This window comes from Cydia amplana, chromosome 10 (assembly GCF_948474715.1).
Source record: "Cydia amplana chromosome 10, ilCydAmpl1.1, whole genome shotgun sequence".
Classification (NCBI taxonomy): domain Eukaryota; kingdom Metazoa; phylum Arthropoda; class Insecta; order Lepidoptera; family Tortricidae; genus Cydia; species Cydia amplana.
Window position 1 is genome coordinate 18,716,030 of NC_086078.1, and position 24,506 is coordinate 18,740,535.

The 24,506-nt window shown below is 44.4% G+C and overlaps 3 protein-coding genes across 3 annotated transcripts in view; 2 read left to right on the forward strand and 1 right to left on the reverse strand.

Annotated features, from left to right (window-relative positions):
- LOC134651450 (superoxide dismutase [Cu-Zn]) overlaps positions 1-24,506 on the forward strand; it is a 394,084-nt gene that overhangs the window by 212,962 nt on the left and 156,616 nt on the right. The gene's annotated exons all lie outside the window — the stretch shown is intronic.
- LOC134651606 (uncharacterized) lies at positions 1,448-3,453 on the forward strand. The gene is made up of 3 exons (XM_063506707.1): positions 1,448-1,571; positions 2,679-2,833; positions 3,327-3,453. Exons 1-3 carry the CDS (start codon positions 1,526-1,528, stop codon positions 3,381-3,383), a joined length of 258 nt encoding a protein of 85 aa, XP_063362777.1. The 5' UTR covers positions 1,448-1,525; the 3' UTR covers positions 3,384-3,453.
- LOC134651482 (exocyst complex component 1) lies at positions 5,163-24,099 on the reverse strand. Its single transcript, XM_063506595.1, has 13 exons — positions 23,871-24,099; positions 19,514-19,597; positions 19,010-19,324; positions 18,689-18,893; positions 15,318-15,454; positions 14,412-14,528; positions 14,172-14,252; positions 13,592-13,743; positions 13,127-13,330; positions 10,552-10,748; positions 10,284-10,411; positions 8,314-8,550; positions 5,163-5,261 (listed from the first exon to the last, which is right to left on the reverse strand). The coding sequence occupies exons 1-13, from the start codon at positions 23,934-23,936 to the stop codon at positions 5,163-5,165; spliced, it is 2,022 nt and encodes a 673-aa protein (XP_063362665.1). The 5' UTR covers positions 23,937-24,099.

The window sequence follows — 24,506 nt, forward strand, 5'->3', positions numbered from 1 at the left end:
TCATGTATATCAATTTAACTTTGTTTATGTTAAAATGTATTTACTGAGAGAAATACTTAAAACAAATGAGTTGTATTGTGTACTTTAAAATACTTAGTTCTTTTTTTAATTGCAAATTGCAATCGCAAAATGATAATGATAGCAAAATGTAGGCAAACGCTGATGCTGTTTTATAATATAACCTTTTTGAATCTGAGGGCCTACCGCGAAAACCGAAATAAGCAAATTGCGGGGTTCTTTCTTTTTTACTACAATGAAGGCGTAATTAGAGTGACAGACAAAGATGCCCGCAATTTGCGAACTTTGATTTTCGCGGTTATAGCCCTAGGGTCAACCCCGAACCACTTTTGACTTGTGGCCTCTCTTTCTCACTTATGAATTCGTACGTAAGTGTGACAGGGAGGCAGGCAACACGTCGAAGGTGGTTCGCGGTAGGCCCTCTGGACTATTCAAGTTATTTTTTTTTTCCAAACAGGGCTATAACCGCGAAAATAGATGTTCACAAATTGCGGGCATCTGTCTCTGTCACTCTAATTACGCCTTCATTGGAGTAAAAGAGAAAGATCCCCGCATTTTACGAATTTAGGAATTCGCGGTAGACCCCCAGATTCTTCAGAAATATTATTTCTGTAAAAAAAATTTCCTAAAAAAAAATCCGTACTTTTTTTACCCAAATCGTACCTTTTTTGACGTACCTACGTACAAAAGCTGGGAGCGCTCTGGCAACACTGCTGGTCTACCAGTGTTGCCAACTTAGTGGATTTTCCACTAGATCTGGTGGTTTAGGCATGGCTTACAGCGAGATTTTTTTGGTTTTAGTGGCTAGTGGATTTTATAGTGGATTAGATTGTTCCAGTTAGTGGTAATTTACGTAATTTAACCGCTAGTGTGATTCATAAAATGCTCTGTATACTTTATAGTTAAAAATGAGCATTTAGGCCCGGAACTTCAAACATGGTTTAAGTTTAGGATGTAGGCAACATTGCTCAAATCAAATCTGTCGGGTCATAGCAAATCAAAATCTAAGTACTCTATTTTATTATTTTTAATTATTCCTACTCTGTTTTAAATTTAAAATCTAATATTTTCCCGCTTTCCTTTACCACACCGCGAGTTGGAACGCCCTACCGCGTTCCAACGGGCGAATTAAAGAACCTAGTGATTTTACTATAGCGAGTAATTTGCAGCTATATAACACTACGCTTAAGCACGCGACATTTCACAAGTATCGCAGATGGTTGTCGCTCATGAATAAGTAATATTTTGTGTCGCACTGTAATTTCTAGTGGAATTCTGGTGGTTTGAGAGCCCGACAAAGTTTAGTGGTTTTCTGGTGGTTAATACGGCCTTATTTGGTGGGTTGATAAAAATAAAGTTGGCAACACTCAGGTCTACAGTATCGATCGGTTCATTAAAAAAAGTGAAGTTGAAGGTCCGAAGACGAAGGAAAGGAAACCAAAGCAGTATAAATAAACCTGCTTTCTTTCGTCGATAACTGCGAAGATAATTATAATAAAATAGAAAAATGTTCGCTGCACGTCAAATCGCGTCTAGGGTATTCCAACAATCGGGTGAGTGTGATTTGTTTTGATTAAGTTCGATATCGGGATTTGCTCATAAGGCCTATAAGTACCCTTTTGTTTTGATGGTTTTAAGTTAAATGCTTTATTAATCGTCTTTTAAATACTTTCGGGCGTGCCTGAAAAGATTGAAGCCCTATAACTATCTATCAGAAAAGTTACATAACTGCAGTCATAACCTAACTTTTGTGACCACTAAGCGAAATGCAACTAAGTCAACAGGAAAAAGACGTAATAAGTGAAACAATGCAGATTTTACTGCCTCGTTTATGGTTATGACCTTATCACTGACTCAAGGTGGAATTGAACTCTATAGGTATCCCTAGACTATAATAACTAAGCTAGAAATCATATGTACTTATCACTGATTTAAACTTTCACGATTTTTACACATTATTAAATTATACAACGGGACTTAATCGCGTATCTAAGTTTTAAGATTTACCTCCGACGTTTCGAGGACGGCGTTGTCCCCGTGGTCTCGGAGAAGACCTTAGATACGCGATTAAGTCCCGTTGTATAATTTAATCATATGTACTTATGTTTTAAAAGTGTGTAATTTAATCTCTAATGTGATTGAACCACACAAATCACATAATCTTTTATGAAATTTGTATGACTGAAGAATAGTACAATTACAATTGAAGGGTGCACGGAAAGAACATGTCTAGTCACTTTAGTAACATTTTGAGTAATCACGGTTTTAAAATTTGGAACAATGTCAAAACGTATGGTAATTCCGTGACCAGGTATTATTTAACTAAAAAAATAGTTGTGTTACATTATTATACAGTGGTAGCAAAAGATATAACTAATAGTTCATTAAGAGCTCTTGATTTAGAGATAATAATCTCATTTTCCTAAAAAAGTGACTAGACATGTTCTTTCCGTGTACCCTTCAATTGTGGGCTTATAATCCTGTCAGTGCCAAATAATTAGTAAATGAAGCAGTTGCTTAACACACTACATAATTATGTGTACACGCCACAAACAAGAGAAACTATTGAATGTGACTGATGACCCCAGTGAGAAGGATAAACTACACCATTGAAGGAAATACCTTAACCCAGCATTGACGGTCATAACTTTATGTTGCAGTCCGCCGCTACCATGCAGGCGACTTCAAGGCGCCCACCATGGAGGAGCTCCCGGTGCCGCGCGGCTCATGGCAGGCCAACTACGACGCCAAGCAGCGCAAGTACAATGCTGTGCTCATCGCCGGCATCGCCTTCACCGCAGGAACCTTAGTGCTGGTAAGTTGCTTCTACCGCATAATACTACGATGCAAAGAATTCTCACCAAAAGGCAACTGATGTTAACAAATTAAGTTGGCCAAGATTAACAAATAATTATATATGTTTTATGGGATGTCCTTACGCAAATTGACTAAGCTCCACAGTAACCTCAATAAGGCTTGTGCTGTGCGAACTCAGACAACAATACCTCTTACTAGCATATCTGAGCATGAACTTTTTCCTTACTGCATCCGTGTTTTCAAACATTCATACCTTTCATCGCAGATATTTCGCAGCAGTACCTACTGGACAGTTCGTGATTTCAGGTTTCCAACTAGATTCCAATTTTAACAGAGACCATCTGCGTACAGTTCCTGTCAAAAATGTGTTTACAATTTTCGCCTTATCACAAAGGAGTAAGGTGCACAAGTGTAACATATCTTTGACATCGACTGTACCGTATCTAAGTAATAGAACTGGTAATTTCTAATTATGCTTTTTTTGCTTTCAGGCTAAGGCTTCAGGTCTGGTGTACCTTAACTACTCGCCTCCAGCGTCCCTGGACTAAACAGTTCACTTCACATTAGCGTAATCAATACAATACAGTAAATCAACTAATAAATGTTTAGTTAACCAAAGTCTAGTTTTATTTGATTTTGACGACCGGTCTGGCCTAGTGCGTAGTGACCCTGCCTGCTAAGCCGATGGTCCTGGGTTCGAATCCCAGTAGGGGCATTTATTTGTGTGATAAACACTAATATTTGTTCCGGAGTCATGGATGTTTTCTATGTATATAAGTATGTATTTATCTATATAAGTATGTATATCGTCTCCTAGCACCCATAGTACCAGCTTTGCTTAGTTTGGGGCTAGGATGATCTGTGTAAGACGTCCCCCAATTTATTTATTTATTTTTGCACCTCAAACTTACATTTAAGCATGTGTGCAGCTGACTGGAATTAGAGATCATGGTAGCTATTTGTATGCATTTTATATTACTTGCTATGTTTTGTTATTAGCAGTAGGTACCTTTAAACATTAGAGGATATTGTTCACAAGGGGATCGGTGGCCACATTTTTTCGTTTTAGGTGATAAAGTCAAAAGTAAGTAATATAAAACTATGTGATGTGACAAAAGACCAAAAATTGGGGAATCAGTAAGAACAACAACATTAAAATACTGATTTATACAAACATTCATTGGTTTATTAAATTGTACAACGGGACTTAATCGCGTATATAAGTTTTAAGATTTACCTCCGACGTTTCGAGGCCGGCGTTGTCCCCGTGGTCTCGGAGAAGACTGGCTTAAGTTGACATCAGCATCTAACCGCGCGAGTTTTTCGAACTACCCGCACTTGGTCTTGTTTATCAACTTGAACGTTATGCGCACTAGGGATGTCACTCTGTCGACACACAACACTAACGATAATCGATTTATCGACTGTCGATATTCGTTTACGCTTACTAATGACTGGATTCCATGTGGATAAGATCTTGAAACCCTCGTCCCGATTGAAATTACTATGTTTTTTGTTTTCAATGGCTTCACGTACTTTCCTACTGTAGAAATGACGATCCGTGGACAGGATTTTAGGGTTATGCAGCTCGATCCAGTGGTTTGGTCCTGACTCCAGTAAATGCTCAGTCACGGCAGAGTTGTTCACCTGACGATTTTTGACAGCTGCAATATGTTCCTTAACTCTTTCTGCTATTGTGCGCTTTGTTTCTCCGATATAGGAACTACCACAACTGCAATCAATTTTATTGACTGGTACGGAATAAAGTCCTTCGGTGACCTTAGTCTCCCTGCGACTTTATAGGAGTGTACACCGTCTTTATAGAGTACTTTCCAAGTACCGTGCCAACTTTATCGGTTACCCCTTTTACATACCTACGGCAAAAATGCCGATTGTCTGGAGACATCAGGAGCAGGACGTTGTCCTCTTGGCTTCCGTCTGGGTTGCCACTTTTTTACCTTGTACCCGTTCCTCCTTAGTACCTCCTGAATATGCGACATCTCGCTCTTTAAATATTCAGGGTCACACAGAGAGAGAGAGAGGGGGGGGGGGGGGTTTAAACGGGGAACGGGTACGGGTGCAGGTTAATTTGGTAAATGGCGAAATAACCTCAAGAGAATAAAGGACTTAGGGTAGGGGTAGGGAGTGTGACAAACAACAGAAAAGAGTATAATATATGTATTGCATAATTCATTAATTGATACCTAAAATAAAATAACACTCGGTAATTATAAATTTCTTAAGATAATTAGATTTACATATTAATTATAATATGGGGGGGGGTCACGTGTCGCCACAACAGCGTGCTCGTGTCGCGGGGGGTCAGGTCAGTGCTCGCGCGCGATGTCGGAGAAGGCGTCGAGGATGTCCTGCGTGGTGAGCGGCAGCGCCAGCCCCGCGCCCGGGTAGCACGCCGCGATGCGCGTCTGGCGGAATACAACACGAACATTACCCACCATGACCGCGCTAAAACTTTCTCACTCAAATAATATGTCAAAAGGCTGGTAATCGCTGCGCCGAGTACTTCTTCTAACTAGAGACCGACCTCGCTCGAGGCATCATCGTCATCTCGCTTCGAGTGAGGCACGTCTGCACAGATCGAGACCCTACCAAGAAAACGTGCGAGAAAGTACCTACTCTAAAACGAGGGACCTTCGAACCGGAGAAGAAGAGTCTCGGTCGGGAGACGCACCTGCAAGGCGCGGTGCTGCTGCAGGAACTCCTCCTGCATGGCGCGCCACACGACCTGCAGCAGGCCGCCCTCCTCGCTGAGCTGCTTCTCCACGGTCCGGTAGAGGCGGTGCAGCGCGCGGCGCACCTCGGGCGCGGGGTACGCGGCCAGCAGGCGCCGCAGCTCGTGCTTGCTGAAGAGTCTCGGTCGGGAGACGCACCTGCAAGGCGCGGTGCTGCTGCAGGAACTCCTCCTGCATGGCGCGCCACACGACCTGCAGCAGGCCGCCCTCCTCGCTGAGCTGCTTCTCCACGGTCCGGTAGAGGCGGTGCAGCGCGCGGCGCACCTCGGGCGCGGGGTACGCGGCCAGCAGGCGCCGCAGCTCGTGCTTGCTGAAGAGTCTCGGTCGGGAGACGCACCTGCAAGGCGCGGTGCTGCTGCAGGAACTCCTCCTGCATGGCGCGCCACACGACCTGCAGCAGGCCGCCCTCCTCGCTGAGCTGCTTCTCCACGGTCCGGTAGAGGCGGTGCAGCGCGCGGCGCACCTCGGGCGCGGGGTACGCGGCCAGCAGGCGCCGCAGCTCGTGCTTGCTGAAGAGTCTCGGTCGGGAGACGCACCTGCAAGGCGCGGTGCTGCTGCAGGAACTCCTCCTGCATGGCGCGCCACACGACCTGCAGCAGGCCGCCCTCCTCGCTGAGCTGCTTCTCCACGGTCCGGTAGAGGCGGTGCAGCGCGCGGCGCACCTCGGGCGCGGGGTACGCGGCCAGCAGGCGCCGCAGCTCGTGCTTGCTGAAGAGTCTCGGTCGGGAGACGCACCTGCAAGGCGCGGTGCTGCTGCAGGAACTCCTCCTGCATGGCGCGCCACACGACCTGCAGCAGGCCGCCCTCCTCGCTGAGCTGCTTCTCCACGGTCCGGTAGAGGCGGTGCAGCGCGCGGCGCACCTCGGGCGCGGGGTACGCGGCCAGCAGGCGCCGCAGCTCGTGCTTGCTGAAGAGTCTCGGTCGGGAGACGCACCTGCAAGGCGCGGTGCTGCTGCAGGAACTCCTCCTGCATGGCGCGCCACACGACCTGCAGCAGGCCGCCCTCCTCGCTGAGCTGCTTCTCCACGGTCCGGTAGAGGCGGTGCAGCGCGCGGCGCACCTCGGGCGCGGGGTACGCGGCCAGCAGGCGCCGCAGCTCGTGCTTGCTGAAGAGTCTCGGTCGGGAGACGCACCTGCAAGGCGCGGTGCTGCTGCAGGAACTCCTCCTGCATGGCGCGCCACACGACCTGCAGCAGGCCGCCCTCCTCGCTGAGCTGCTTCTCCACGGTCCGGTAGAGGCGGTGCAGCGCGCGGCGCACCTCGGGCGCGGGGTACGCGGCCAGCAGGCGCCGCAGCTCGTGCTTGCTGAAGAGTCTCGGTCGGGAGACGCACCTGCAAGGCGCGGTGCTGCTGCAGGAACTCCTCCTGCATGGCGCGCCACACGACCTGCAGCAGGCCGCCCTCCTCGCTGAGCTGCTTCTCCACGGTCCGGTAGAGGCGGTGCAGCGCGCGGCGCACCTCGGGCGCGGGGTACGCGGCCAGCAGGCGCCGCAGCTCGTGCTTGCTGAAGAGTCTCGGTCGGGAGACGCACCTGCAAGGCGCGGTGCTGCTGCAGGAACTCCTCCTGCATGGCGCGCCACACGACCTGCAGCAGGCCGCCCTCCTCGCTGAGCTGCTTCTCCACGGTCCGGTAGAGGCGGTGCAGCGCGCGGCGCACCTCGGGCGCGGGGTACGCGGCCAGCAGGCGCCGCAGCTCGTGCTTGCTGAAGAGTCTCGGTCGGGAGACGCACCTGCAAGGCGCGGTGCTGCTGCAGGAACTCCTCCTGCATGGCGCGCCACACGACCTGCAGCAGGCCGCCCTCCTCGCTGAGCTGCTTCTCCACGGTCCGGTAGAGGCGGTGCAGCGCGCGGCGCACCTCGGGCGCGGGGTACGCGGCCAGCAGGCGCCGCAGCTCGTGCTTGCTGAAGAGTCTCGGTCGGGAGACGCACCTGCAAGGCGCGGTGCTGCTGCAGGAACTCCTCCTGCATGGCGCGCCACACGACCTGCAGCAGGCCGCCCTCCTCGCTGAGCTGCTTCTCCACGGTCCGGTAGAGGCGGTGCAGCGCGCGGCGCACCTCGGGCGCGGGGTACGCGGCCAGCAGGCGCCGCAGCTCGTGCTTGCTGAAGAGTCTCGGTCGGGAGACGCACCTGCAAGGCGCGGTGCTGCTGCAGGAACTCCTCCTGCATGGCGCGCCACACGACCTGCAGCAGGCCGCCCTCCTCGCTGAGCTGCTTCTCCACGGTCCGGTAGAGGCGGTGCAGCGCGCGGCGCACCTCGGGCGCGGGGTACGCGGCCAGCAGGCGCCGCAGCTCGTGCTTGCTGAAGAGTCTCGGTCGGGAGACGCACCTGCAAGGCGCGGTGCTGCTGCAGGAACTCCTCCTGCATGGCGCGCCACACGACCTGCAGCAGGCCGCCCTCCTCGCTGAGCTGCTTCTCCACGGTCCGGTAGAGGCGGTGCAGCGCGCGGCGCACCTCGGGCGCGGGGTACGCGGCCAGCAGGCGCCGCAGCTCGTGCTTGCTGAAGAGTCTCGGTCGGGAGACGCACCTGCAAGGCGCGGTGCTGCTGCAGGAACTCCTCCTGCATGGCGCGCCACACGACCTGCAGCAGGCCGCCCTCCTCGCTGAGCTGCTTCTCCACGGTCCGGTAGAGGCGGTGCAGCGCGCGGCGCACCTCGGGCGCGGGGTACGCGGCCAGCAGGCGCCGCAGCTCGTGCTTGCTGAAGAGTCTCGGTCGGGAGACGCACCTGCAAGGCGCGGTGCTGCTGCAGGAACTCCTCCTGCATGGCGCGCCACACGACCTGCAGCAGGCCGCCCTCCTCGCTGAGCTGCTTCTCCACGGTCCGGTAGAGGCGGTGCAGCGCGCGGCGCACCTCGGGCGCGGGGTACGCGGCCAGCAGGCGCCGCAGCTCGTGCTTGCTGAAGGCGGCGCGGTAGCACACCTCCTCCTCGCGCGCGCCGCCCGCCACCGCCTCCGCCACGCCCTGCCGAACGTATACAGGGGCGCATTCAGATCGGTCAGTATGGGAAAATCTGAAACTATAAGACATACGACGATCTCTTCTTAGGAACCGTGTCATCGATTTTAGTAACGAGAAAAACTGCATTCATACATTTAAATTTTTTTTATGTAAAATGTATTGAAAAAAATGGTGGCCATTTCGAAAACATACTAAAATAAATTAAAGGATATGAAAACAATGCATTTTATTCATTTCAGACATCATGTTTCATAGTAACATTTACTGCTTAAGACCTACACAATCGATATCTAAATAGAAATAATTTTAGATTTTTTTTTTCAAAACGTCCGGGTTCGATTCCCGAGCTGAGTACACATTTTTTTAAAATGTATGAATGCAGTTTTTCTTGTTACTAAAATCGATGACATGGTTCCTAAGAAGAGATCGTCATATGTCTTATAGTTTCAGATTTTCCCATACTGACCGATCTGAATGCGCCACCCTGTATACCACACCACACCGCCGTAACGTCAACGGTAATACTACAGATGGTCATGTCATACATTAGATACGTTCCTGTATTTTTCTACTACGTTTCGCTCGAACACCGCGCTCGATCCTTAGATCCCTACGAGTATTATCACGTACATATTTAATTGTCATGAAAACACTCGACGAAAATAGACATAACCTTCACCGGCAATATATTAATGATTAAGATAAGATAAGATAAGATAAAAGATAGTTTATTCAAGTAGGCATAATTACAATGCGCTTATGAACGTCAAATAAAGCTAGGTAGACCGGCTCCAACCCTACACCTCTGCCCCGAGAAGATTTAAATCCCCCCTCAATTGGAGGAGGGTATCCCAATATGGGACCGGCAACAAACTCGGCGGGACACATCTTTTCAAAAATAATTACATCTTATAATTAACATGCATTACGAGAAAATAAGGGAAAAAATACAATTTAAATTACTATAGAATTCATGCAATTATACACATAAGGTGTAATAGAAATTTGATTTAGAAAATATACATATGTACATGGAATCATACAAAATCGTAGCTCTTTCAGAAAACATATCAAATTCTTACAAAAGGAAAAGAAAATAAAGTTATTAAAAGAAATGGGAAAACATATTATATAAATCTGATTGATTATTATTAATTACCAACATATAATATTTGATGTGCTTTCCTGCTTACCTGAGCTGTGTCACCTATAACTCTATACATAATACAATGTTTTTAATTGCTACTACTTTTTATTAGTTAGTTTCTGGTTTGGACCATGCATGTTTGTCTGTCAAGTAGTCCTCGACTCTGTAATAAGCTTTTAACATCAATGACTTTTTTAAGTAATTCTTAAGAGCTGGAAAGGGTAATCTTAAAGCATTCTCAGGTAACTTGTTATAAAAATGAATGCATTGCCCAACGAATGACTTTTGTACTTTACGGACACGAAACTTTCTGATAGCAAGCTTATTTCTATTTCTAGTGTTAAAGTTATGGACATCAGAATTCTTAGTGAAGGAGTCTAGATTCTTAATAACATAAATAATACTATCATATATGTATTGGGAAGCTACAGTTAAAATATTAATTTCTTTGAAAAGTTCTCTTAATGATTCACGCGCTCTTAAGTTATATATAGAACGAATGGCTCTCTTTTGTAAGACAAATATAGTCTGTATGTCAGCTGCTTTGCCCCAAACCAGAATACCATATGATTAGATTGAAGGCCGGTACCTCGAAGAACTGGGTGAGCTTGTCGAGCGGTCGGCCGAAGTACTGCGTGACGTACTGCCGCAGCGCCTCCGTGTACCGCGCCCGCGCCTCGCGCCGCAGCGCGTCCAGCGCCGGCGCACGGCGAGCCGCTGCAACGCACACCACGACACTACAGATACGGTCACTACCGGTATCATCTCCTGTCTCTGTCTCTCTCGTCTATTTTTTTTTTATTTATTGAGAAACAAACAGTGTCAATAAAGATATGGGCCGCGTGTGATGTACGCACCGAGCAGCGCGTGCAGCTTGTGGTAGTTCTCGAGGCGCAGCACGGGGCGCGGCGTGCGCGGGTGCTCGGCGGCGGCCACGGCGGCCAGCATGGCGCCGCCGAGCGCCGCGTACCACCGCTCCAGGTCCGCGCGCCGCCCGCTGCGCCCGAATATCGCCTCGCACACCGAGCTTAGTTCTTCGAACTCTGATAGGAATCTGAAAATCGTTACAGTAAGTTTCTGACAAAAAAAAACATTGAACCCGTATGAACCCAATCTTGAGGAGTCGAATAGTAACCATCGAAGTTTTTCATTACAGGTAAATCTTCTGGCTCCGTCTCAAATCAGCCCTATAGTGCTCAATTATTGTATGTATTGTCGTCTGTAGGTTATATTATACTAGCTGTTGCCCGCGACTTCGTACGCGTGGATTTGTATATTGGTGGTTATATATTCTACATTAGCTTAGAACATTATGCAGCAAGAGATTGCGGTAGGACGGTTTATCATTTGTTAATTATTAATATTATACAACGCATGAGACTTTGTCTTTCACAACCTACGAAGTTTCAAGCCCCTAACTGAATAAAATTGTCCTCGATATAATCCCTCTAAACCCCCTTAGAAGATTTTCATGTCCTCTATTTAATAAAACCTACTACCTAACTACCTATTTACGAAGTTTGAAGTTCCTAGCTTTAAATAAAATTTGAACCCTATACAAACTTTCAACCTCTTTTTAACCATTTTAGGGGTGATTTTTTTAAAAGCTGAAATTATTTTTCTTGTATTCTAATAATATGCCTTTATACAACGATTCAAGTCCCGCACTCAAAAAAATGTTTAGCCTCCATACAAATTTTTAACCCCTTTTTCACCACCTCGGGGGATGAATTATCAAAATCTCTGACAGTAGTTTTCTTCTCTTTTGATAAAATACATTTTTACGAAGTTTCAAGTTTGTAGCTTTAAATAAAATCGCTAAAATAACTTTTCCTGTCTTCTAATAATATCCCCAAATAGAAAGATTCAAGTCGCGCGTTCGAAAAAATGTTTGATATCCATACAAACTTCCAACACCTTTTTCACCACCTTAGGGGATGAATTTTCAAAAACGCTGAAATTAGTTTTCTTGTATCTTAATTTAATAACTTTTTGTAAAGTTTCAAGTTCCTAGCTTAAAATAAAATTTGCACCCTAAGACAAACTTTCATCCTCTTTTTATCCCCCTTAGGGGTTGAATTTCCAAAAACGTAGCATTTACTTTTCTTTTGTAATCGGCTATTATGCCTTTCTAAGAAGTTTCAAAGCGTTTGTAATGGATTAAAACTTTCAACCCCTTTTTAACCCTGTTGGGGGATGAATTTTACAAAACGCTGTAATTATTTTTCCTGTATTTTAATAATATCCCGAAATACAAAGAAAAAATGTTTGATATCCATACAAACTTTCAACCCCTTTTTCACCACCTTAGGGGATGATAATTCAAAAACGCTGAAATTAGTTTTCTTGTATTTTAATAACATATATTTTTACGAAGTTTCAAGTTCCTAACTTAAAATATAATTTGAACACCATACAAACTTTCAACCCCTTTTAACCCTGTTAGGGGATGAATTTTACAAAACGCTGAAATAACTTTTCCTGTCTTCTAATAATATCCCCAAATACAAAGATTCAAGTCCCGCACTCTCAAAAATATTTGATCTCCGTACAAACTTTCAACCCCTTTTTTACCACCTCGGGGGATGAAGTTTTAAAAACGCTGAAATCAGTTTTCTTGTTTTTTAATTTAATACCTTTTTACGAAGTTTCAAGGTCCTAGCTTAAAATAAAATTTGCACCCCAGGTCAAAGTTTCATCCCCTTTTTTACCCCCTTAGGGGTTGAATTACCTAAAACTTCGCAATTCCTGTTTTTTGTCATCGGCTATTATGTATTTCTAAGAAGTTTCAAAGCATTTGTAATGGATCAAACTTTCAACCCCTTTTTAACCCTGTTAGGGGATGAATTCTCAAAAACGCTGAAATTACTTTTCCCGTCTTATAATAATATCCCCATATACAAAGTTTCAAGTTTGGACTTGTCTTGACTTGGTTTGCACTCACAAAAATATTTGATCTCCATACAAACTTTCAACCCCTTTTTCACCACCTTGGGGGATGAATTTTCAAAAACGCAGAAATTAGTTTTCTTGTTTTTTAATATAGTACATTATTACAAAGTTCCAAATTCCTAGCTTAAAATAAAACTTGCACCCCATACAACCTTTCATCCCCTTTTTAACCCCCTTAGGGGTTGAATTTTTCAAAATCGCTTCTTATCTCTTGTACACTTTATAAATTCAACCTAGTGTGCAAATTTCAACTTTCTAGCTTTTGTAGTTTCGGCTCTGCGTTGATGAATCAGTCAGTCAGTCAGTCAGTCAGTCAGGACACTTGCATTTATATATATAGATTACATATTTTCAAATCGATACGGCTTTTAGAAGTAAAATACCTACTTAGATTTGCAATAAGTATTCTTAGTAGTAAGTATTTAAAAGTATGTAGTAAAGGTAACGCCACAAACCACCGCACACGTGAGACGTTCTTACCCCAGCAGCCCCGCTTTAGGCCTCTTGGCGGCCTGCCTCGCCGCCTCGGGCATGTTTGCGAGGCGCTCCGCCACGACGCGGTCGGCGCCGCGCTTGGCCGCCACGGCCACCGCCGCCAGCGCCGTGCGCGCCCAGCGGCCCTCCCCGCCGCCGCCGTCGCCGAGCACGCGGGTGCCCACGCACGCCAACGCGCGCATTGCCCCGCTACGGCGGGAAATACTTTCTTAACAAATTCATTGCCCCGGAAAACCGTAGGTATTATAATATCAACGCAGTATAGTAACTGTAGGGTAAACGCGCCCCACCTACCTAATATTATAAATGTGAATGTTTATTATGTCAGTGTATTTTTATATTTGGACGTTTGTTCGGCAGAATGGCAATTCGTGAGGACTTTGACGGGGACAAATTCACAGGGGGGCTAAAAGAATAATATCTACAAAAAATATAAACAAAAATGCATACTAAGGCTGCCGCTCTAGATGGTTGACCAGCGCCACCAGCTCGGCCTCGAGCGCGGGGAACAGCTCGGCCATCATGCGGCGCGCCTCCGCGCCGCCGCCGCGCCGCGCCGCCGTCTCCTCGCTCGCCTCGCTGCCGCCGTCGCTGCCGTCGCTCTTCACATTGCAACGACTCACGATACATGGACTATTTCATTTTCTAACAAAAATCATGTAAAATGCGACCATAGTTCGTCTAACCTAGCTCGTGCGGCGACAAATTATCTTCGACAAATGGACAATTTTTGTCACCGGCATCTAATACAATTCTAATACAAGGCGTAGCCTTGTCGGGCCGTGCTACTGCGTGATGGAGGATATAGTAGCCACTACACTAGCACCGATTTGACGGGACGGAGCGCCACAATAAACGTCACATTTTCATAGAAATTTGCTGCTCATGATGGAGCCATTTTCACACTCGCAAAGTTTGCGCGGAGTTAATAGGAATCGCAAATCGAGCCTCTTCTAATGTAACATGTTGTAAAATTCGATCAATATTTGTTATGCAACTCGTGCATAATAAACATCAAAGGAAGTTTTACCTTGACATCGACGTCCAAGAAAAAGAACTGCGCGCAGAAGTCTTGCTCCGCATTGCAGATGTTCTCCACCACCGTCAGCACCTGCGAAGTGCGAACACGAATAATTACAGATTACTACGACCAGTAGATAAGTTTTTGTTTCTGTAGATAATTAATACTTCATTTTATCTGATAAAGTGGTTAAATTGAAGCAGGAGGAGCGGGCAGGGCAGGGCAGGGCAGGGCAGGGGCAGCACTCACGGCGTCGAGCGGCGTGTCGGCCGTGGCGGCGTGCGGCGGCGCGGGCGAGGCGCGCGCCGCCTCGCACGCCGCGCGCGCCTCGCGCTCGTACACGCGCGACCAGGTGCCCACGTACACCTGCGGCGACAGCGATCGTTACGTATCGAACACCGAGGTGAATAGGGATCACGACCGGCGAATGGCATTTACCTGATCGTTTCTTAAAAACTACCCGCGTCCCACAAATTATATCATGCGATTGAACATACTCGTCCTAGTAATAGAGTTCGTATGATACGATTAGTGTGAGTAGATTTAAGGAAATTATCAAATAAATTTCACCCCCAGTTTTTATCTCTAATTCACCCCCGCCATCTCCTTGAGCCGGTTGACGTTACTTTATGAGCCGATCTGGTACATTCATTGATAGATAGATGAAAAACTTTATTCTTCTCATTATGACTCGGCTATAATGGCCGACTTAGCGCGACAAATAATTTTAATTTATAAAAAAAAACATGCAGACATAATTGAACAAACATGCATTGTCTTAAATTCCTAACGAATACAAAAAAAGTATGGAAATGAGTCGAGCCATGTGATGGTGCGAAGAATAGGCGCTGGCTCAGCTTAAAGCTGCGAAGAACCGCAGCGCGCTGATGTTCTGCCGGAACCTGAACGAGTAGTGATGCTAGAGATGCTGCACATAATGAACTAGCTAGCTAGGTAGATAAAAGGCCGATATTGTCACTCAAATATAAAACAACTGAGCAAATAAAATACGTACGATTCTTTAATTTTATTTTAAATAATAATACTTTTGTAAGAAAGTCGTCACTGTTGTTTTATAACAATTTTGAAGATCATTGCCTTCAATGATCTTCAAAAGTTACCTTTAACTTACTATTTTTGTGTAGTGCTACATACTTTGGTGAGCGCGTCGTAGGCTTTCTCGTCCATGTCCTTGAGCCAGCGCATGAAGGGCGCGTACGGCAGCAGGTCGGCGTGGTGCGCGCGCGCCGTCCCCGCCGCGCCCGCCGCCGGCGCCGACGCCGCCTCGTTACCTACACCAACCAGCACCAGGGTCTGTTACACTTGGTAATCACATTACGAAAATAAATGTATATCTTTAAAGGAAAGAGTAACTTAAAGGATTTGTGGGACGAGGAGTAGGGTAACTAAGGTTTGGTGCCAATAGTTGCCAAACAACGTAAAAGTAATCAAATTGCTGTAAAGGTAATCTATAAAAACCTTTTGGCCGCCGGACCTAGTCCGCAAAGACGCTCACTCACACGCCAGAGCAAATTTTAAGTAAACAACTAATAAAAAGTTTAGGGATTGCAAATAGTGATATCGATATTTACAATTTATGGTAAAAATCTTCTCAATTTGGCTTTGTTCTTATCCAACTTTAATTTATTTCGAAAATGCCAAAAATTAACATATTTTTTACACACGACAATATTAAAAATAAAGGTCTTTATCATTAAAAACAAACACTAAACAATATCGATTCATGACGTAATATCACCGCACTAGGCTGTACAAGAAGTCGTTTATACAAGACAACGGCGCGCATGGACTGTCCGCAGTGCAGACCGACAAGGACTGTTTCCGCGCGGATTAAGTAATAATAGTCTCTAGGTCAACGGCGTAAGCGCTTGTCGGTACGTAAACTTTATAAGCGTAACGTTAGAGCCGCGCATCGTGTGTCGATAATATAAATGTAAGTACCGGAACTGCATTGGGGAAAATTGCACGTGGGTTAATTGAATTGTCAATGAGTGAAGAACAATAATATTGGAAAAGGGTGGGGATCGGAAATGTTCGGGAATGCATGTTTCACATTCGACATGTTCCTTAGATGAGCTTCTCAGTTCCCGTATTACATCCTCCCTACCATGACAATTTTTCGTCAATTTCAAATATATAACATTCTCATAGTTAGGCGACACTAGATATGAGCGCCGATAGGCATATAGCCGGCGGCGGCGCGCCGGTCAAAATTGGTCGGCGGCGGCGGCGAATCGGCGGCGTGGCCTTGAAACACCTTCGATTAATGAAAAAAGAATCAAACCAAAATTTTACCGAAAAAACATGTTTTTGCTGTAAGAAAGTTATGAAATAAATGCATTTTTTATTTTCAAGGGTAATTTATTGAATAATGGTACGAAAAAAATTGATATCGTATAAACAGTGGATAAGCGGTATCGCGCGGCATCAGAGGCGGACTTAATCTTGGAGAGGTTCTGGCCGGAAGATCTTAGCGAGGCACTCTTTTGTGCTAATGCTAAGTTAAAAATTGCGGATTGACTGTATCAGGGAAACGTCTTGTCGACAGACTCGACAGTCCAAAGAAAATCGAGCTCCGTCTCCGTATCGATAACCAATATCGATAACCATAGTGAGGCCCAAAGTGAGGCCCAACGCCGAGCTCCATGTAACACCGAAGACTTGATTTCGACGCCTCCCAATGCGAGGCCAGAGGATGAGCTGCAGGTAAGTATACAGCTAAGAATCGAACGCCAAGTGTTAGATTGGCTGACGGCCGAACACCTGGAGCGCCAATTGCGGCGCGCTTCTGTGCGAGGCCGAGCTGCATGAGAGCAGAGCGAGGGCGCAGGCCAATAAAGACTGAAGCCATAGTGTTAAAGATCTGGAGCTTTCCTGCGGGCGCATTCGTGCGACGCCAAAGGCCGAGCTGCAATGGAGCTAAGATCGGATAAGGACCAAGGCTCAAGCGTTTTAAAACAGGCCGAAAGTTGAGCTCCAAACAGGGCCAAAAACTTGCAGGTTCAGATAGCGGCTTAATTCCATGGGAGCGATGCAAGGCCATATATTGAGCTGCGAGAGAGCAAAGCTTGAAATTTGAACAGTGGCCAAGTTTAATTGAGACCCGATTCCGACGCCCTTCCGTGCGAAGCCAACGGCCGGACATTTGGACTTGGACGTGGAAACGCTTAATATCTTAAAATTAACCCCATTTTATACCTTTTAAAGACGTTTAACCATGCTTGCAATGGCTAAATTCGCGGTAAATGATGGTTAGCTGGCAAAATTAAGATCGGTACGGTAATGCAAAGATGTGGGTTCGAGTTCGAGCTCACGTTAGCCAGAATTGATCACAGTTAATTTTTTCATTGTGATTGACATATGTCTAGTGTATATATACACTCTATAAATTGTAATGTGGAACGTTCCACCATAAAAATGGAAGGGAATCAGTATGTTTATTACAAGCATATTGATGTTAAAATTGATATTAAATAATTTCGTTTCCCCAAGACTAGTAGCGCGGTTACTAGATAGATAAGTTTGCATTTGCCTTCGATATTTTTGAATTATATGGGCCTAAAATACCTTTTGAATGCCTATAAACTATTCGAAGTGGCGCCGTTAATGATCTAAACTCGATTAAAAATATATTATCTGATTCCGAAAGTAGTAGTAACTACCAAGGTCACGCCGATGCCACGCCGATAGCGCAGCGTCGGCGGCGGCGGCGCGAAAATTTTGTCGGCGGCGGCGGCGCGCCGGCGCGGCGCTCATAGCTAGGCGACACTGACTATATAGTCTTAGCGTCCGCCTGTACCATTCTTGTGCGAAGCGGTCACTGCAGGGTATCACTCCCCACTACACTATCATCTTAAAATGAATCTTTTGTTCTGCAAATAAACCACAAGGACAGATTTACTTGTCTGGCTCTACTATCAACAGCTGAAGAAGCTCCCTGAACTTCAGCTATAGTTAATGCCTGTCTCTCTCGTCTCGTTTTACGTATTCTAGTTACTAGTTACCACCAATTGGCATTTAACAAGTGTTCAAATGCTTAAATAAAACCAGATTTGCGATTTCATATTTATTTTGAATATTCTCATATCGAGTTAACATTCCCATCCCTAGCTGTCGTGTATACAAGACAACGGCGACGAGGAACAAGAAAAACGTTGAAATCTGGAGCAATATTTTTGAGAGCCTTATTATAAAAGACTGGATTTCTATAGCTGCAATAAATGCATTTTTTTTTTAAACGAGGACCTAAAACATTAACATGAGTGTAAAAAAAATTATAATTGATATTTTTTCCACATTTACTGAGCGGTTGAATTTTTGTCCTGTATACAAGACAGCGGCGCCAGTGTATCGTTCTATCGTTGTCTTGTATACATGCCAACGGCGGTCAAAGGGTTAACAATCATCTTTTTTTGGTGGAAAAGATTCCAAGGTCTCAAGGTGAATGTTATAATTGCGGGTATCATTTCAGATTGCCTAAGTGAGTAGGAAAACAGTGTACCGACCGAGATGAATGAGCAGGTTGTTGAGGTGGCGGGCGAGCGCGGCGGCGAGTGCATCCTTGGCGCGCTGCAGGCGGCGCAGGCGCTCGCGCACGGCGCCGAGCCGCCGCCGCGCCGGCGCCATCTGCGCCTCCGCGCGCAACGCCGTGCGCAGCGCCGTGCCCGCCGCCAGCGCACGAGCGCGGCCCTCGGGGCTCGCGAGGGAGATCTGCACGCCGATACCGTTACAAAGATACATACATATAATTTCTATTACTTATTTACAGAAAAAGCCACCGAACGCTATTAAATTAAAGCGAATCCTACCAATATTCATTTCTATACCTCAGAAATAGAGTCGAGATCCCTCAGCGGCGGCGCGTCGAGCCAAGCGTAGATTTCAGTGAGCTCGTGGAGCAGAGCCCTCGCGGCGGCGTCGGCGCGCGCGGCGCCGGAGCGCGCGTGTAACGCCGCGGGAGCGGCGCGGGCCAGCGCGTCGAGGCGCGACAACCGTGCGGCGAGCGCCGAGGCCGCCGCGCCGCCCGCGTCCAGCCGCGCGGAGAGCCGAGCGCCCGCGCCGCCCCCCTCGGTGGCGGCCGCCAGCATGCCGCCCACGTTCAGCGCGTCCAGCCGCCCCACGCGCTCGCCGAGGCGACGCACCTACGCACGCGCGACTTGTAAAGAAACTCGACGGACTGCTCGATATGCGGGACGCGATTCTATTCTCTTTGGAATCTTTGAATTGAGAAACTATTGAAAGTGGTAGACATTTTTTATGGGTGATGTGTGTAAATTAATTCCTATGAATCGATATATTATTCAAAGACGTTCAGAGTGTTAGACCGTTACCCAAAGCTCGGCATCTCCGTCGGTGGCGTCGGCGTCGTCCAGCAGCGCGCCCAGCGCCGCGTCCGGCACGGTCGCCTCGGTGCCCTGCCGACACGACACGACACCTCAGTCTCATTGCCACACAATAGGCTACATGACTATTTTTTTTTTATGGTATCAATCGATCGGGTTTGTTTTTAGGATCAAATGTCTATATGGGATTATGGGACCAATTGCATTAAAGTAACACAAAAAACAGAAATTGTATTCAAAGTCCGACAGTCGCACTTCACTCGCGAAACGCCCTATACAAAACGGCCAGAGGCCGTGACGTCATCGCCCATCTTGTAGTATGGACAAAACAAGAAAATTGCGTTTTTGTCGGTGAAATATTGCGTTTATGTATATAGTTGCTATACAATATTTTTTTGGATGAAACGTAAGGAATCGAATGGTACCCTTACTTTTATCGTTTTTGGAAGTTAAAAAAAACTTAAATTTTAAAACTTTCAGGTCCTGTAATTTTGTAATTTTTCAATATTTTATTTCAATATCCACATTATTGTGATAAATTGCTCGTTTGCTATCTATTTTACTAGATTTTGTTATAAAATTCAACATGTGTCATCATCCCTATTTCTACTTATGAAATTTCAATAATTATGATTTAAACTTAATGAAGATGGAATAGATAAAAAAAAAAGACTGGATATCCATAAATTATGTCACTTTCACATGTAAAGGGAAAGTGTGACAAGAAAGAACAATCAAACACACTGCAATGGCACATATATAATTTATTGCAGTTAAATACATGATAGAAACAGAACAAAACAAAATAGAATTTTATACAATGGGTCTTTCCGCGTAACTCGGACATGACAACGAAAAAATAAACTATTGAATTTAGAATGTGTTTGAATGTAGAATAATCAAATGAGGGTAGCAGAACAAATTTTATAACCTTAAGTCAATAATAAGTCAACGGTTGTCATAATTTCCGACATTGTAAGTGCTGCTTGCGGAATCAACTACGAACGTAAAATAAGTGATTATAAATATTACGACTTTAATTGATTTTTACGCAAAGAAGAGGTAAGTAACCTTTATTTATCTGTTGTCTATTAAATTATTCACGCGTTACTTTGATTACAATTATCATAAGTTGAAAGAAAAATATGTAAGAGGTGAATGAAAATTGCATGTCGTTGAGTAACGTGAGTAACGTAAAAAACAATATTTTTCATTTACTGTACTGAAGTTTTGGACAAACGAACTTATATTGAACTATGTGTATGATTGGGCTTAGATGGTGTCATTCTCGCGGTTTATTTCTCCGCATAAGTGTTATTTTATAGAAATACATGACTTGAGATACTTGTAACGTGAGTCACAGTGAATCGCGTTGTTGCAACTGTAAAGCGAGTAACTAAATATTTGAATGTATTTTGTAGCTACAATGCCTCTATCAGCGGCAGAAAGGGCAAAAAGAAGAAGACAGAAGCTGAAAGACGACGGAAAGTACGAAGAGTATAAGAAAAAACATAGGCTTGCCGCCAAAAAATCAGGCAAAAGAAGAAGTTGCTAGATAACATGACTCAAAAAAAGAAAAACCAATTTATAAAGGATGAAAGAGAAAAAAACAGAAAAAGAGTTGAAAAACATATAGATCAAAGAAAAAAGCTGAATAAGCAAGAGCCTTAGATAGTTCAATTGCATCCTCATCTTCGATGTTAATTAATCGCCAAGCTTTGGGTAGAGCTAAATAACGTATCAGAAAAGTTCTAATTCTAATAATAATAAGTAAAAAATATGCTATTTGTTTGCTAGAAATGATAAAAAATATCAAAATATTCTAGGTAGTCGCAAGTAACGTGATTCACGAAATCGCTGTAACGTGAGTTCGTAAGGTTTTATATTTTATTTAAATAAGGGTGTATCTTTGATTTTATTTGGTTAACTATTAAAGAAGCTTGCATATTTATGTCATTGTTTTGTTATTTTGTTAAAACTAATTCATTCAATAATCAAAGGGAAATCAATAAACACAAAAGGCGTAAAACTCCGTGTCCATTTCTTGTAACGTGAGTCATGGAGTTATTTTCCACTTTTCTCCAATTTTTATAATTTGATGGAGAAAAAGTACTTCGATAAATGATTCGCAGTAATGTACTCTGTGATATTATTATCAAGTTTTCGACGTAGAAAGCTCTTGATCTCAAATATACGACAAGATTGTTAGGAATAGTGACTACAAAGTAACGTGAGTCACCGTGGATTTACCCAATCATGATATAATGGAGAGCTTTTCAGTTGAGTATCATGTTAGGCCTTATTGGGTTGGGTACGAGATTGAAAAGCTTGATTATATATATCACTATTGTAAGTAATCGTAATTGCACTTAGCTGAATTTTTTTGTTAAAATATACATTTTAATTTAAAATAGAAAAGAGTAGACATAAATGTAATTTTATACCTTCCATATTTCACCATACCTGTTAGATAGAAAATTCCAAGTCAAATTTGGTGAAGAGACATCAAGCCTATATGACATCAAAGCATCAGTCCCACAAGGATCTGTCCTCGGTCCAGTATTATACTCAATCTACACTGCCGACCTACCGGTCTCTGATGAAGTGATCACAGCAACCTATGCGGATGACACAGCTTGTCTCGCTAGTGACAAAAGACCTGAAATCGCATCACAAAAACTACAAACACATCTAAAGAATATTGAACATTGGCTCGAGATTTGGAGGATCAAATCCAGCGTAACAAAATCTGTCCAAATAACCTTCACACTACGCAAGGGAGACTGCCCACCAGTGACTATGAGAGGCGAACCCCTTCCTAGCCAAAACTGTGTCAAATATCTAGGACTCCACCTCGACAGAAGACTGACCTGGGCCAACCACATCAAGACAAAAAGAAAAGAAGCGGACATCAAATGCAGGAGCTCATACTGGCTGATTGGAAGACAATCAAATCTAACACTTAACAACAAACTACTCATATACAAATGTATTATAAAACCGATATGGACCTACGGAATACAGCTGTGGGGATCAGCCAGCAACTCAAACCTAGAAATACTTCAAAGATTCCAAAACAAAACCCTAAGAATGATCACGTGTGCACCATTATTGGTTAGAAATAGTGAAATACATGAATACACAGAAATGCCAACTATAAAACAAGAGGTACACGAATACTGCAAAAAGTACAAGGAAAGACTTCAAAACCACTGTAACGAACTAGCCAGAAACCTGTTACACGAACAAGACTACATACCGAGGCTAAAAAGATGGCACATTCTAGGGCTAGATCAGAGACAATAAGCCCCCACGCAAACTGGTGATGGTGCTCAGTGGTACACCACCCTAAATAATAATTAAAAAAAAAAACATAAACCATCTGATTATGGCTAGAACAGCCGATTGCAGATTAGACTTTAATAAAATAAAAAAAAAATTTTCTACATAGCTATATATTTTTTATATTTTGCAAAGTCATACTTACGTAATTTATGGATGTCCCCTCACATGTGTTTTGGAGGTCAATTGAATTGTTTTCATAATGTCCCTCGTAGAACAGAAAGTGGTTGTCGGAGCAAAATGCTATTAACTATAAGTATGCTTATAAGATCTGAGGAGTTCCCTCAATTCCTCATAGAATCCATCATCAGAAATAAGCTCAACCCAAACAAAACAAAAATCTTGCTTTTCATCAAGTAAGGTTTTAACCTTACTTGATGAACAAATATAATGAAGAAGACATACTTACCGCCAAACATGAAATATAACACATATTTCATGTTTGGTGGTATGTATGTCTTTGTTGTGTCTGGACCATAATCAAATTCAAATAATAAAGAGAGTTGAGTGACTAGAGCGCAGTGGCTATCACACTTGTACTTGGAGAGCTATTAAGAAATAAAAGCTTGCAAAAACTCCATGAATAAGCAATTGAAAATTGTTGATGGCTTTGAGTTGAGATACATATGTATTGAGTGAATTAATTCAAATAAACAATTTGTACTTTTGGGCATGTGGGGTGTTTTGGATCTCTATTGTTTGCTATAAACTTTTGTATTGTTTGTCTGCATTTTCGTTACTCATAATTTGGTTTGTCTCAGTAACGCGTAACTTTTCAGGATTGCCATAAACTAACCTATCTATAGGACAACCTTACGAAAATCCTGAAAAATCTGCCATTTGTACTTTTTTTGTGTAAATTTGTGCAATAAAGTTTAAATAATTAAATAATCTGATCATTATTATATTATGACTTTCAATAATTATGTCAAACAAAGGGATCCAGGGGTGTTTTACAAATCAGGAGTGTGTGTGGAGGATCTGGATATGTGTGTGTACGTACTGCAGGAGTCGCCTCGGCCAGCGCGCGCGCCCAGCCCGCCTCCTCGCGCTTCGCCGCCTCCACCATCGCTCACGCGCACCCGCACCCGTCTGCTAGCTGAGCCCACTACTTGTACCACCAACTCACATAAATCCGCGTTCAATTAAACAAAGGCTGTCTATAAAATTAGCCGTAAAATGATGAAGCAGTTCTTCTTTTCAATTTCATCAACGCCCTCCGATTAATTATCAAAACACTGGCTTGAACTGTTGAGCAGGGCTGTTTCACTTAGAACTATCAATATGAAGTATGGGGGCGTATGTCTTGTCAATGAATATAGAGATGTCGCCGGTAACGACCACAATTTTACCCCTCAGCCACTTGTTTTATTTCCTGGGGCAACATTTCACGGTGCTCAGCGTTTAGTTACACGCAGAAAAAAAGTGGTGCGGTAGTCTGTTATAGTTATGGTCTGTGAAAAAGCGAAAAATTTAAAAATATAAGCGCGAAGATGGGTTATAGTGCCATAGACAATTTGAATTTCGCGTCTTTTTCTACTGACACAGTTGTTTGACCGGCTATACTTTTGTTATTTTAGCTACATAAAATAATATTGTACTGGCATAATATCACTGCAATGAAATAAAAAAAAAAAAA

Bases quoted from the DNA above. Each gene is read 5' to 3' on its own strand.
- LOC134651606 (XM_063506707.1), top strand. From the start codon at position 1,526: ATGTTCGCTGCACGTCAAATCGCGTCTAGGGTATTCCAACAATCGG. The intron at 1,572-2,678 runs GTGAGTGTGATT...TTTATGTTGCAG, and splicing joins TAGGGTATTCCAACAATCGG to TCCGCCGCTACCATGCAGGC. The intron at 2,834-3,326 runs GTAAGTTGCTTC...TTTTGCTTTCAG, and splicing joins CCGCAGGAACCTTAGTGCTG to GCTAAGGCTTCAGGTCTGGT.
- LOC134651482 (XM_063506595.1), bottom strand. From the start codon at position 23,936: ATGGTGGAGGCGGCGAAGCGCGAGGAGGCGGGCTGGGCGCGCGCGCTG. The intron at 19,325-19,513 runs GTAACGGTCTAA...GCGCGTGCGTAG, and splicing joins ACGGAGATGCCGAGCTTTGG to GTGCGTCGCCTCGGCGAGCG. The intron at 14,529-15,317 runs GTATGTAGCACT...CTGTCGCCGCAG, and splicing joins CCTACGACGCGCTCACCAAA to GTGTACGTGGGCACCTGGTC.